The sequence below is a fragment of the Trichosurus vulpecula genome, chromosome 3 (genome assembly GCF_011100635.1).
Source record: "Trichosurus vulpecula isolate mTriVul1 chromosome 3, mTriVul1.pri, whole genome shotgun sequence".
NCBI lineage: Eukaryota > Metazoa > Chordata > Mammalia > Diprotodontia > Phalangeridae > Trichosurus > Trichosurus vulpecula.
In genome coordinates this window covers 295,997,591-296,012,772 of record NC_050575.1, presented here as the reverse complement: position 1 = coordinate 296,012,772, position 15,182 = coordinate 295,997,591, and the positions used below count along the sequence as shown (strand labels likewise).

Genomic DNA, 15,182 nt, shown 5'->3' with positions numbered 1-15,182 from the left:
TTTGAGAGAGTAGTTTCAATTAAATAATGAGATCAGAGAAACTGGACTATTGAGAATTTCTAAAAAGCATGAGATGAAAGAAAGTGGAATTACTTATCACATATGGCCTTCTCAAGAAGTTTAACCATAAAAGGGAGAAGAGATATAGATTGATCGCTAGTGGGGATGGATATCAAGTAGGGGTTTTTTTAAGACATGAACATGTTTATAGATAGTAGGGAAGCATCAAAGGTCAGGGAGAGATTGAAAACAAGTAAAAGACAGATCACATTTGTGGGGCCTTGGGGAATACTTAAGATGAGTCCCTAACCCTGTTGGAAGTTCTCACCTGAGAGAGGAAGAGGAAAAGAGCTATAGAACAACTGTTAGCCATTGTTGAGTTTTATAAAAGTAGGCTCATACTCCCTATTATGTTGATTATAAGTTTTTTTGAGGGCAAAAACTGTGCTGTTTTTCATCTTTGTATCCCCAACACATTGTGTGTCTCCTAACACAATGCCTTTTTGTTAAAATGAAAGGAATTTTGTGCTATGTGCTACACAGAGAGCAAAGCTTGGGAAAAGGCATTCTTTAAAAAAAAAAATCAAAACCTATATCCTCTTTATTGCAGTCAGTAGCATGTGGCCAATCTGTATTATTCAAAAAAGTGAAAATAATCCCTCCACCTTTTGATTCTCCTTAGCACTGGGAATTTGCCCCAAATAGTGTGCACTATCTCCTGAGTCTGTGGCAGCGACTGGCGGCCTCTGTACCCTATGTCAAAGCCACAGAGCCCCACATGCTGGAAACCTATACCCCTGAAGTCACCAAAGCCTACATCACATCACGCTTGGAGTCTGTGCATATCATCCTAAGGTAAGGGAGCCAGGTCACCCTAATTATTCTATCCACAGCCTTACGTTTCTGTTACCTGAGGTCTGCTATGTCACAAAAAAAAAATGCTTGAGTCATAATTATGGCTAATACAACTAAAGGTTTATTTTTCCTTTGTTTAAAGAAAAAAATGGAACTAAAATGGCACGTGACATCATGCATTCTGAGAGGAGAGCTATTTAGTCTTCTTCATTATCCCACTATTTTTTCCACTTTTTCACCAGGCATAGCATTTTCTTTGAATATAAAAGATATCAACAGAATCTTCTACAAATTCTCTTTTCACATGAGAGAAAGATTTGTAGGGCAAAGATGATATAAAAACACATTATGTACAATATAGGTATTAAATATCAAACCCCTAAAGGTCTAAGTTTTTTAAAGATTTAAGTAAGAGCTTTATTTCCTCACAAGATCTTGTATCACTTCTAACTCCAGGATAACTTAAAAACATCAAAATGCTAAGCAGCTGGTCACATATTACATTAACACATGGGCCCTGTCTTTCTGGACATTTCACTTGGAGTAAGAGGATTAAGCCATGGCTATGGTTGAAGAAGATTCAGACCTCATCAGAGTGACATTTTATAAAATGAAATGGTTCTTCATCTAGGAGAACCTGCCTCTTTCATTTATCTTCAGTGATAGCTACTAGGTGAAATTCTCTTGGACTCTCAAGACTTACCTTTTGATTTTCTGTTATCATTCTCTTAGCTTGTTCAGGGCCAAATCTGATTAATTGTTACATAGCTGTCATCTTGGTGATGGTGATGATAGAGAAGGGAAGAGAGGGAAGGAAACAAACATATATTGAGTGCCTACTATTTACCAGCCACTGTGCTAAGGACTTTTACAAATATTCTCTCATTTGATAGGATATAAGCAGCGGCAGGACAGGGTAGTTAGATATGGGGTTAGGGCTGGACAGGTGTGTTAAGAGTCTTTCACAAGCCAATAGAGTCAAGGGATTAAGGTAGGAACCAGTAAGTCAGGTTTTATTGTGACTGAGGGCCAAAAGTCTCATATTCCAATAGTCATCAGGGTCCTAGTCACTGAATCTTAGAGCCAAAAGGACCTTAAAGATTATCTAATCCAATCTCCTCATTTTTACAGAAGAGGAAACTTAAGATGAAATGGAATAACCAACTCTCAAAAGTTCAGGGCAGACAAGAGTAAAAAGCAAGCAGTTAGTTATCTTTATGGTGCATGGTTTCAAAGATGAGAGATATGAGAAAATGGCCCTACCTCACTCCTTCGCAGAAGGAAGAGGTCCATGAGTATGGAGCATCCAATATGTTTTCCAGTTTTTTCAGTTTAATGATTAGGACCCCCCAAGTGATGGGAAAAATGGCTGCAGGTAGAGAACTGACATTATCTGGACTATCTTCCCTCTTACTGAGTACAGAGATGGTCTGGAAGACCCCCTGGATGATACAGGCTTGGTCCAGCAGCAGTTGGATCAACTGTCTACAATTGGTCGCTGTGAATACGAGAAGACATGTGCACTCCTTGTCCAGCTGTTTGACCAGTCAGCCCAGTCATACCAGGAGCTGCTCCAGAGTGCCAGCGCAAGCCCCATGGACATCGCAGTGCAGGAAGGTGAGTATTTCAAGCAGGATCTTCCAAAACTGGCTACATGGCCTTTGATGGGATTGAACATTCAGTCAGGACTCTTTCTAATACTGCATTTCTTTTCTCTTCAAAAGGGTCTTTGTTAATCAGTTACATCTGTACACCAGAAGAAATATTTTTAGTTAAGTGCCACATAAACTCTAAAGAAATTTCAAGTCTCATTTGACTAAAGCAAGGCTTTTGTAGTCCCTAAAATATTACTGTTGCTGAAAAAAAACCACTGGTTCCCAGGGTCAGTCAGTTCAGTGTCACAAAGTAGCCAAAAGAAAGTATATGGTGGGAAATCTCTTTTCGGCCCTAGTCATTGAAAGAAAGAGTGATGTTAACACTGCTTCTTTCCATTGCAGGACGGCTAACGTGGCTGGTTTACATTATTGGTGCAGTGATTGGTGGCCGTGTTTCATTTGCAAGCACAGATGAGCAAGATGCTATGGATGGGGAACTGGTCTGTCGGTAAGTGTTTCCCCAGACTTCCACTTCAGCGGCATCTTTTCTGAGTTGTAAGGCTGCTGTGGGAACCTGCTTCTGCTATAGCTTTCTTCCTCTCTCCCTGAAAATGAGCTAGTGAAGCAGATTGCTTGTGAAAAGGAAGTTGCAGGAGGAGGAGTGGTAGTGGTAGTAGTACTAGTGGTAGTACTAGTGAAGTTCAGATGTAAGCACAGTCTCAACTACAGTTTGTGGAACATATATGGTCTCATAAGAAAGACATTTGAAGTAGTTTAACCAGAGACCTATAAATGTAATATTAGAAATGCCAAAATGGATCCTGGCTTCTAGAGTGTTTTAAGGGCACCACAAAATGTTAGGCAGAGTTGATGATATGTGGACCTGTTATTGGATGGACATTCTTGATCTATGGCCGTAAACCCAAACAGGCCATACAGCTTCATGGTGAGTCTGTTTAACTGGGATTCTCATTTTACAAATAACCAGTGGCGAGCATTTTTAAATGGCTTCTTCACTGGACTGAGGCAGAATTTCACCATATTAGTGGCTCTGAAAACTTGTAATACAATAGAGATTTAAATATCCTGGACATCTCTAAACATTGGTTTCGTTGGAGAGGGCTACATTCCAATGTAATGTTTTGGAATTATTTGGTCTCAACACAGGCTCATCAAACACCACACTTCAAAGTGCACTTTGTAGTTTAGGGGCACCTTCTAGAAATCCTACTTCCTTCTCCCTCTATAGCCACAACTTATTTTCATATGCCCTTTTATTTTACCTTTAGCTTCATAAGTATGACAAGTTCAGTTTCATTATCTTATAACACTTTTTTGGAAATTAGGGAAGGGAATTTGTGTAGGTAGTAAGACTGGAAATCTGCTATCTTTCTGATTCTGTAGTCAGATTCAAGGGCTACATATACATGAAAATTTAGAGTTGGAAGGAGAGACCTTAAAGATAATTCAGTCCACTCACTTCATTTTTAGAGAAAGAAAATGAGACCCAAAAAGGGAAAGGGTCTTAACCTAAGATCAGAGGGCTTATTAAGTGACAGAAATAGCTGATTTGGTAGAACCCAAGTGTCTTTAACTGTTAGCCATTGCCTTTTTCCCATTATACTACAGTGTTCTGCTCAAGAGTGTGTTTCAAGAAGTATTAAGTGTTTCTATTTTTGTTCACACCCATGTCTTCCTTGGTGGAGGGAATTTGAAATGAGGAGACTCTCTATCAGTCCTAATTGGCAGCTTCTCTTCTTAAGGGAGTTGCCTGGGCACTTGGAGTTTAAAGTGGTTCACACAATTAGTGTATGTCACATAAACCTTGAACCTAGGTTTTCTTGACTTCTAGGCCAGTTCATATTCATAGTACTATGCTGCCTCTTAAATGATTGGAGGTATCAGTATCTAGCTGTTTATTCATTCCTGGACCAAAGTACCTACTTACGGGGTATAAATGGAGAATTTACTTCCCTCAACAGAGCCCAAAATCTGAAAACTATTCTTTTAAGAGTAGCAAATAATGTAAAATATTTCAGAGTAGATTAGGTCTCCTGGAACATCCAGAATTTCCTGCTATTGAGAAAATCATTGCTTCTCTACCTATAGGGTTCTCCAGTTGATGAACCTGACAGACTCTCGCTTGGCCCAGGCAGGGAACGAGAAGCTAGAGCTAGCCATGCTGAGCTTCTTTGAACAGTTCCGTAAGATCTACATTGGGGACCAGGTGCAGAAATCCTCCAAGGTAACAACCACTCCCCACTAGCACAGCTTCTCCTTTTGGGATTCCCGGTTTGGTGGGGGCTGGTGACATCCTCAGGACTAGGTCCCAGACTGAGAGCAGACTTCAGCTCCAAGGCTTCTGAATTCTGAAAGTCTACTCAGCATTCTCAGCTTCTGTCCAAACAAATGTCCCGGAAAAGGCCCCAAAGTATGGGGATTTGTATATATCTGGATGGCAAAGAGTAAGGTTTGAGCATACCACATTCGGAACATAGGGCATTGTCAGCTTGGGTTGGATGTTTCAGTGTGCCAATGCAAAAAGACCTGCTTACCCTTTGAGCAGGTGAGATGTTTCAGCATATCCCCTCATGTCCCTCCCATCCTTAGGTCTAAAAGAAAGTGTTGGTGAATTAATAGGAATATTTTGACCCCTCTCTCCTCACTGCCCTTTTCTTCTCTCATTCTCTGTAACAACCAGCTGTATCGCCGACTCTCAGAAGTCTTGGGCTTAAACGATGAGACCATGGTCCTGAGCGTCTTCATAGGAAAAATGTAAGTGTTGGAGCTTGCCAACAACAGGAGTCAGGCCAATGCACTTCTGTTGCAACAGTTCATTTGTGATCCTGGCAATGTGCTGCCAGTGCTTTGGTCTTTCAGGCTTGATCGTTTTGCGTCAGAGCATCGTGCATCCGAGTGTGTGACAGATTGTGTTTAGAGATGTGGCCCGGCCCCAGAGCATTCCAGGGTTGCCCAGAAGGGAATTTAATTTCATCCACTATATATTATAAGACTCTCACTTTGGCCTTAGGGACACAAGTGAAAACCCTGTCACTGTCATTACTAAAATGGGCATATACCCAGTCAGTGTTTATCGTCTTACCTATTACAGTGCTGCTGGGGAAGCCCTTAGCAGGGGTTCACACTTGCTGATTTTCAACGAGTTAAGACTCACCTCAAAATGGGCCTCATTCTTTGAAATCTAATACTGTTAATCAAACCAACACTGAAGTAGAACTTCATTGGCCATTTTCTTTAGATTGAAAAGACAACCTTGCTGTTGTGCCCTTTTGGTGGCATTTCTCCCTTCTAGGAGCTGTTTCTTAAAGCACACACCAGGAGCCAAGTATCACACCCAGGGCTGTGTGCAGGATGGCATTTTGCCTTCTCCCACTTCTCCCCTCCCCAAACCACACTCAAACCCATATGCTGGTTCAGATAAAATTAAACCAAACAAGGCGGGTCTAAAGGACTCTCCCAATCAGGAATCCAGAAGCAAGGGCTACTAGAATTCTGCAACTGACAGTGGATGGTGCAGGTGTAGAATTGCATACGTCTGCGTGTTATCACTGCCGCAGAAATCTCTTGCCCTTGCTGCAGAAATCAGCCCTGGAGTGCCCCAGAATTCCAAGGGCCTGGGTATGGGCCAGTATAGCTTTGGAACCAAGTAGTGAAGATTATCTGAAGGATAATTTTCTAGTCAACAAATGTAAGTACAGTGATTTTATACCCATATTTTGTGGTTGTGATGTCTGTGAATTGTTGGAAGCGACTTTTGATGGATAATTTTTTCCCTAGTTCCTCCCTCTAGGCAGCAAAGAAAGTTAAAAGGTTTGTGTTTTGTGTTTTATTTTGTTCTTAGCATCACCAACTTGAAGTACTGGGGCCGCTGTGAACCAATCACCTCTAAGACACTACAGCTTCTCAATGACCTCTCCATCGGATATCCTTTTTATTCATGTCTGTAATGCCCCAAGCCTGTGCACACAACACAGACAGCAGTATGCCTCACAGATATAAATTGTGGCCATTCACTCATTTAATCCTAGTTAAGGTTTAGTGCAAACTCAATTCTTATTTGGTAGCAGCAAAAGATAATAGCCAAATAGAAGAACATTTCAGCCCACAAAAAGGGAAGAATAACCCAAACTATTTACCGTAGATTCTTCCCATCATTTCTTGGAATTTTAGCATGTATTTCCATGGCCATGGCCTTCCCTAGGTTGCCCTTTCAGTTCATTGGTAGAATCCTAGTTAGGTATCTCTGCAGGAAGGACAGAGAACAAGTTGTCTAGCCCTCTTAGATTTAAGACTATTACAGCTTTTAAAGCTTGCTTTACATTGATATTCTTGCAAAAAGGAAGCCTTGTTTTGCCTCCCCAGAAAAATCTGACAGTGAGTCTTGTCAGCATTCTTGGGCAATAAAGTTTAAAGATACATGGACCAAGCAGCCTTGGATTTTTCTGTTTTGTACAGTGATAGAAGATATTTTAGATACAGGACTTCATTTATCCAGTTTATTTACCCCAGCTCCACTTGCTCTTTCCTTGACTCCTCTCTGTCTCGTCTCTACGTACAGTAGTGTGAGGAAATTGGTGAAACTTAGTGCAGTACAGTTCATGCTGAACAATCACACGGTGAGTATCTTCTTTCCTTCTCCAGGTCTGTCTGACCTACAGACCCTACACACATGCTGGAGTCACCTTCGGTGGAGTTACTTGATGCTATGCTGCAGCAATAGTATTACATTCCCAAATTATAAAGAATTTTTAAAAGGTTTGTGTAATCCCTCAACAAGCATTAAGCAGCCATGATGTGCTGGGGGTGTAGAGATGAATGTCATTGCCGTCGCCACAGTAGAAGGCAGCTATGTAGTACTACTCCTCAAAGGTGGTAAATCTAAGCACTCAAAAATCTTTCTGGTGTTCACACTCTCTGCTGATAAATTAGCTGCAAGTAGCAAAAAGTAACAACCACCAACTCCGTAAAAATGTTCTGGTGGCTGTCAGCTGCAAAGGTCTCACAGGTTCCGAGGCTCTTGGCTTGTAAACTGTCTTAACTCATGCAACTCATCTATTTGATTTGTTCCTTTTCTTTAATAGAGCGAGCACTTTTCATTTTTGGGTATTAACAATCAGTCCAACCTGACAGACATGCGGTGTCGAACTACATTCTACACGGCACTTGGGCGCCTCCTCATGGTGGATTTAGGTACTACAGTTAATCCTAGGGGTTCCTTAAATAAGCATTGTTTCATATTGTGTTTTGGACATAGGAAGCACTGAATTTGTGAGGTGTTTTCTATCCACATTAATTTAACAGAAAGAGCTTCCTGAAATGGCAAGATCATTTAGCCAGAGGAGGAAGGAAATTTGAAATGCTATGATACCTCCATGTAACCGAAGGATAAACATGTCTTTGAAATTTTCTTCCGATGAGCAATGATTTTTAAAAGTCTCTTATTTGTAGGGAGGTTAGGAGGCTTGCAAGCAAGGTCTGGCAGATTTTCCCTTTATGTTTCACATAGACTTTTCCTTCTTTAATTGGCACCAAATCCTATAGGAGTATTCTACTTAGAGGTAAAGGGCACCTCTAAAGATAGCCTGAGGCTGCTAAATTCTCCCACCCCATTCTGTTTTTTATGTGTTCGTGACAGTGCGGGATTGAATTGTTGGCAGGTAGCTGACACTTTTGGGTTTTTCTTTACTTCTAGGGGAGGATGAGGATCAATATGAGCAGTTCATGTTGCCTCTCACAGCAGCATTTGAAGCTGTTGCCCAGATGTTTAGCACCAATACTTTCAATGAACAGGAAGCAAAGGTGAGTTTTGTCCCAGTGATTAGTTGGATTTGAAGGTCTTCCTTGGAAGGGACTAAATTAGGTATCACTGCAGACAATGAGAGGTCTTCTGTCATGTATCCAGTGGTTTTTATTCTATGACCTAGGGTTTTCCCATGACCACCCATAGTTATTGTATATGAACGTTCATGTTAGATTTTTACTTCTTGCAACCTTAGAGAATTGTCATCTCAATTTTTCCTTATTATTTTTACTACTTACATACCTTGTCACTTACCCAGAAGAACCTCTGCATCCCAGTTTCAACACTAGGACCCTACCATTGTAAAGACTCTTTGTAGTTTCAACTGCTTAAAAGACCTGGTTTCAAATTCCAGCTCTGGCAATGTGACTTGTGGAAAATTTACCATCTCTCTGAGCCCCAGTTTCCCTCTGTGTAAAATGGGAAGGTTATTGTAAGGAAAGTGCTTTGTAAACCTTTAAAGCACTATATAAATGTGAGCTTATATTACTATTAACTGTTTTTGATGTTGCAAGTGCCAGGGCTAAGCATAAGTGACAGTAAGCCATGGTCAAGCAAAATTTACTTTTGCAGATATAGCAGGCATTCCCTGGTGTCTTTTTCTTCATCTTCACAAAGCTATTTCATTTTAATCATCAGCGGTAGCAGGCAAGCCATGTCAGTATTAGTACTATAGTCCTCTCTGCGCTGTACTTTATCTTTTGAGGTATGGACTGAGCACTGCTTGGGTACTGAATGTTATTCCATTGTATTGGTATTTAAGGTAACCTGCCCCAGTATTAAAATTTTGTTAGGGTAATGTTAATGAAATAAAGGTCTTGCTGCTGTAGGCCCAGCTGATAGAACAGCTCTGGTAATACTAGAAAAGTAGCCTAAAGAATCACCGTTGTTACCCACTCCTTTCCTACAAAGGGCTCTCAAAAACTACCTGGTGGCTCTTTCATATTTTCCATCTTTCAGGCTGGCCACTTCTTAGCTTTTAATTTGGGCCTTTGGCATAAACCCAGGGTAGCCTTGCCTGCTCATTGTATCCTTAAAGCTAAGCTTCTAGCCAGATCCAGCTGAGGAACATTATTTGGTTGAGTCATCCTGCCCCAAGGGCACAATTCCTTCTAGACTCCTTGGTGTTCTGCAAGGTTTCTTAGAGTATTTTGACAAGGGCTTCAAGGCCCACTGATAGACTGAAAAGCAGTACAGGATAGAGGAGCACTAGACTATGAACTGATTTGGAGATCTGACTTGATCCAGTACCATCATTAATTGAGGAGCTTTGAGCAAGTCATTTGTTCTCTTTGAGCCTCAGTTTCCTCATCTGGAAGATAAGAGGCTTGGACTAGAGGAGCTCTAAGATGCCTTCCATCTCATATAGTCTTTAATTATGTAAATGCTGAATATACTCAGAGATCAGAGATAGACTTCATCCTATTTTGCTTTCAAACACATGAGCTTAAAAATACTTTGATACACATTTAACTCTTCCATGTGATATGGAACGGCTCCTGATGCCAGCAGTGCCGTTATGTAACAGTGCTTTGTGCCATTATATAGTTAGGAAAGCAACCACGTTTTGGAAAGTATAACTTTTCTGCTCTTGTACCGAATTGATCATTTAACTCTCCCATTTTCACACATGGCACACTCATTTGCAGTCTTAAATTTGTATTATTTTAAGTTAAAATCATTTTAACTTTTTTGGAACTTTTTGGGGATTACTCCATTTCCTTAGCACAAAGACAAATACAAATAATATGTTCTCTAAAGCGAGATGACTCCCTTATTCTAACATATGGATGAAAATGATAGGGAAAGAAGAATTTTTATAGTAAAGAGAGAATTTGACTCTGGAAACTTTAAATCCCCGATGGTTTTATCTTTATTAAAAATAATAATCATACCTCTGTCTTTTGCTACAGCGAACTCTAGTGGGCCTAGTGAGAGATCTGAGGGGAATAGCTTTTGCCTTCAATGCGAAGACCAGCTTCATGATGTTGTTTGAATGGATGTATCCTGACTCAGGAGGGAATTGGTCTACAGTGAGAATTGACTAGAGGCTATTATTTCCATAGGGTAGAATTGGGGTAGACTTTGTGTCTTAGTAATGAGGGGGTGGTGAGGAATTTTCCTGCATTCACAGGAAGCATGCTATATATATTTCATTGAAGAATACGTAGTTTGGTATCACTTAATGTGGTCAGTAAGGTTGGAGGGTGGGTAAATAAGCCACTCAGGCTTCTGTTAGGGTCAAGAAGAATGAGTGAATAAGTCTCAGTGATTTTACCTTGAGACATTTCCACACAAATTTCACTACAAATGGGAGTTACAAGTTACTAAGAAAAGATATGTAAGACTGTTTAATGGAAACATCCAACTTGTAATTAGAAAGCCTGAGTTCTAGTTCTGGCTTTACTTCAGATTGGGACCTTTAACAAATAATTTATTTGATGAAACTAAGGCACCTAGACTTGACATTGAGAGAGTAGCTGTCTCTCTTAGTTATCTCACTGAAGTGATATGAAGATAAATGAAAATTTAATAACTTTGAGCTCTTTGGGGGAGAAACTGTAAATTAGTAATATATTTTGTAAATTAGTTGTCTTTTAATCAATGAGACAACCCCTTATTCTGGTAGAATAGAGAACCCCCAGAAAAATTTTGCTGTATCTGTTTATTGTCCACAAACCAGAGAAACATGACTCTGCAGACATTTGTTATTGGACCCTTCCTTTTTTTTTTTTTTTTTGGCAAATGCTTAGAAAATAATTTTAAACCTGGGGCCTTTTGGGATAGTGCCCAAAGGGGGCTTCCTTAGCTTACTACTTACAGGTACCCATCTTACATGCCAATCCTTCAGAGGGCAATTGAACTTTGGTACCATGACCCAGCCTGTACTACACCTGTGCTCAAACTGATGGCTGAATTGGTACATAACAGGTAAGCTTGAAAGGAGAGTCACAGAGGAAATCTCAAGGTAATTTGCTTCTTCTGTTGCCCCAGGCAGACTTGGTGTGTACTTGGGGATTCACTCTCTAAAAAGCTAACCTATTATTTCCTCTCCCTTCCCCATACTCTCTGTCCTCTATAGATAAAAGAAAAACATACCAAATCACACACAACATTGATCCTGGTAGAGACATCAGCAAACACATAAAACTCTCTGCCAGTTAAACTATGCTAATTAGCAGACTTAGGACAGGCTTTTATCAAAAGAAGTAAGACCAGAAACCTTAGTTCAGGAGTAGAGGTTTGGCCAAACAGAAAACAAGAGGATTTAATTATTAACTACCAAGTATGCACGAGATAACAGGCAATCCATAAACAGAGAATATAGTCTCTTTTGTGGTTTATTTGAGTCAGGAGATCTTTCACCATGGTGTAAAACAGACAAAAGGAATATGGTGTAGTGAGCAGTTGGGGACTCAAAAAATTTTTAACTTTGGCTTAGGCTCTGACTTCCTTTTTGAGCTTGAACAAGTCCCACTCTTCAGTTCTATTAAGAATGGTCTCTTGGGGCAGCTAGGTGGTGCATTGAGTAGAGCACCAGCCTTGGAGTCAGGAGGACCTGAGTTCAAATGTGGCCTCAGACACTTGACACACTTACTAGCTGTGTGACCTTGGGCAAGTCACTTAACCCCAATTGCACTGCCCTCCCCTCTTTAAAAAAAAAATGGTCTCTGGGCAACCACTTACCACCTCAAACACACCCATGCAAACTTCTACTTGCCACGGAAACCATGATGAATGAAGTCATGTCTTTAAAGGTGCTATTGAATGAATATCAGAGACTAAAGAATGAACAATATTTTCCATCTCCTTGTTTTTTAAATTTGAGTGAAAGGCAAAACATCTAATGTCACATCCTTCAACATACAAGCAGCATGCCTGGTTCCACACCACTGAGCTCATTAAACTTTTTCTTTGAGGGGAAGGAGAAGGGGCCTAAGCCCAGATTCTGTGGCCTGCTGTATATGTCCTGATGCACTAAAAACAATAATCCAGGAAGCCCTATAATAAGCTTTTTCAAAGCACCCAAGACAGGGTAGGATAGTTTGGAGGGTGGAAGGGTGAGGAGTGGCAGGACTTCTTAAAGTCACATTGACCTCTCTAGCACCACACTTGACTCAACAGTCTCCCATATTTTCTGCTCAGGTCCCAACGACTTCAGTTCGATGTCTCCTCCCCAAATGGTATCTTACTCTTTCGGGAAACCAGCAAAATGATAACTACATATGGTAGGTACAGTGGAACAACTTTGCCTCCTGAGCAGGATTATAGTTTCACTACAGAATGGCAGGCAGAAAATAAAAGCTTCAGAGCTCCCTTGTCTAAGAGCTAGGCTGACATTCCCAGGGATTTATCTAATTCTATTTATCAAATATATCTGAAGTGCTTGCCATGTGCAAGGCATTCTAGATGACACAGATGAATAAGACTGGCCCTAAGGAATTTTCTTACATAATGCCTTGGGGCAAGGGCAGCAAACAGGGGCATGTAACAAATCTCCAGCATTCTGAATAAAAAATAGAAGGTACAGGGTGGCTTAGCTGTTTTTTTGGGAGAAGTAATACCCACTAACATTGGGTGGGTTCCTGGTGATTGGAGGAATACCAAGAACAGCAGGATATACTGGACTTGCAAAGATATCTGAACAAGAACCCTTTCTCATTCACAATCATAAGTTTAATGTCTGTGTGGCTAGAAGATGATTTCCTTTCAATATGTAGTCAGTAGTTAGATGAAGAATAGAGAAATGTGCCATCCAGTCAGATATGGACAAGAGAGTAGAACCTTGCTTATTTAACTCAGCAATATAATAATATGATACATATTAATCATTATTATTCGATCCAGCCAATTTGCATTTTGGATAAAGATAAACAGGCTTTGTTTAAAGTTCTTCCATGACTTTCTTTGGACCAGCCAACCCAGGGACTTAAATGTTAGGTATTCTGTGTCTTACATATGTTTTATGTGTTTGTACATTCAGGAAATCGCATCCTGACACTAGGAGAAGTCCCAAAGGATCAGGTCTATGCGCTGAAGCTCAAGGGCATCTCCATCTGCTTTTCCATGTTAAAGGCTGCACTCAGTGGAAGCTATGTCAACTTTGGGGTCTTCCGTCTCTATGGCGATGATGCATTGGACAATGCTTTACAGACCTTCATCAAGCTGCTCCTCTCTATCCCACATAGTGACCTCCTGGTAAGGCTTAATTATACTGGTAGGGTCTAGGCCTTCACTCTCTTTCAGCCTTTCTCCATGTAGGGTAGGATTAACTGTTCATTTTTATTCCGATAAGACTATGCTTTGTGTTTTTTACACCATAGTCACCCCAGAACCATGTCTTGTGTCAGTTCATATAAAGTCTATTCATGTTTCTCTTAGTTCTCATTTCTTACAGTCCAATCACAATCCACAGCATTCAGTACCACAGTTTGTTCAGCCATTCTCCAGTCAACAGAACCCATTTTGTTTCCACTTTTTTCTACTACAAAGAATGCCACTATAAAAATTTTGGTACACGGGGTTGGGGAATATGCCCAGTAGATCCCTGGACCTAAGAATATGAGCAGTTTAGTAATTTTTTAAACACAATTCAGAATGATTTTTATAAGTTGGAATTAATTGCTCCACTAGCAGTATTTTAGTGTGCCTGCCCATCTTTTCAGTGCCCCTCCAATGGTACCTATTTCTGTCTAATTATTGCTTTTGCAATTTTTAATGGATGTGAGACAAAACCTAAGTTTGAGGTCTTTTTTTTGTTCACAATTCTCTAATTATTAGTGATTTGAATGGGTTCTTTTTATTCATACAGCTATTGATAATTTGCATTACACTCGAAATCCTTTAGAGAACAGCTCTTAGTCTTGTCTGTGTCATTTCCCTGAATATCTTAGACTACATTGGGCTTTATCAGAGGTGTTTGATGCAAAACTGTTTTCCTATTTGCCAGCTGCCTATATAATAAAAAACTTATATTTTGTGATTATTTCTCCTTCACTTGGTTATTACTTTTCCCCCTAACTAGTTTCATTGTCCTAATATTTTTTTAATGACTTAAACCATTTAGGGCACTTAATAAATATTTGTGTGATTGATGTATTGGGATATGTTGTTAAATGCTAGTCTATGCCTATTTTTTTCTGCCAAACTCCTTACCCCTTTCTCCCATATTATTATGGGAGAACTATGATAATTATGATTATTGTTACTGAAACCAAGTAGTTTTGGATGATTGATGCTTTGTAATACGGTTTTAAGTCAGCTAATGCTAGTCGCACCTTTGTTCCTGTATGTTAACTTTCAGGTGTTTATATATATTTTGTAGTTATTTTAAATTGTATTTTTTCTTTCTGACTTTTTATCCTGAGGCTTGTTAGTATAGAAGAATTGGTGACTCTTGTATTCTGCAACTTTATTGAAGTTGTTCATTGCCCTCAATTGATTTTTATCTATCTTTTTGCCTACAGGATTACCCCAAGCTTAGTCAGTCATATTATTCATTACTGGAAGTCCTCACCCAGGACCATATGAACTTTATTGCCAGCCTGGAACCCCATGTTATCATGTATATTCTTTCTTCCATTTCTGAAGGACTCACTGCACTAGGTAAATACCTGGGGTCTCTCAACAAGAGTACACATGTTCTTCATTCAAAGCCCACCTTGTATGATGATAGAATGAAGCATTTAGTAAGCCCTCTTGGAATAGAAGACCACTATAACACTGAAACTTCTGAAGTACAAGGCTTCATGGAGATGTAACAAAGAACTGAATGTACAAAGGATTAATCCTACTGTGATAGATAGATCCATTCACCAAAGCAGATATGCTAATATAATAACAATGCTTTGGATCCAAAAAACTTGAACGTTCATCCTTTATAATATTGACTTGGGCTATCATTTAGTGAT

At 39.9% G+C, this 15,182-nt stretch overlaps 1 protein-coding gene across 1 annotated transcript in view; it reads left to right on the top strand.

Annotated features, from left to right (window-relative positions):
• XPO7 (exportin 7) overlaps nt 1-15,182 on the top strand; it is a 91,458-nt gene that overhangs the window by 70,911 nt on the left and 5,365 nt on the right. The window contains exons 11-24 of the mRNA XM_036752092.1: nt 683-855; nt 2,279-2,472; nt 2,853-2,958; nt 4,560-4,695; nt 5,152-5,225; nt 6,313-6,393; nt 7,024-7,087; nt 7,553-7,661; nt 8,164-8,270; nt 10,185-10,273; nt 11,095-11,202; nt 12,418-12,500; nt 13,256-13,470; nt 14,739-14,877. Of these exons, the coding sequence (XP_036607987.1) occupies nt 683-855; nt 2,279-2,472; nt 2,853-2,958; nt 4,560-4,695; nt 5,152-5,225; nt 6,313-6,393; nt 7,024-7,087; nt 7,553-7,661; nt 8,164-8,270; nt 10,185-10,273; nt 11,095-11,202; nt 12,418-12,500; nt 13,256-13,470; nt 14,739-14,877 (1,678 nt within the window). The remainder of the gene's footprint in view (nt 1-682; nt 856-2,278; nt 2,473-2,852; nt 2,959-4,559; nt 4,696-5,151; nt 5,226-6,312; nt 6,394-7,023; nt 7,088-7,552; nt 7,662-8,163; nt 8,271-10,184; nt 10,274-11,094; nt 11,203-12,417; nt 12,501-13,255; nt 13,471-14,738; nt 14,878-15,182) is intronic.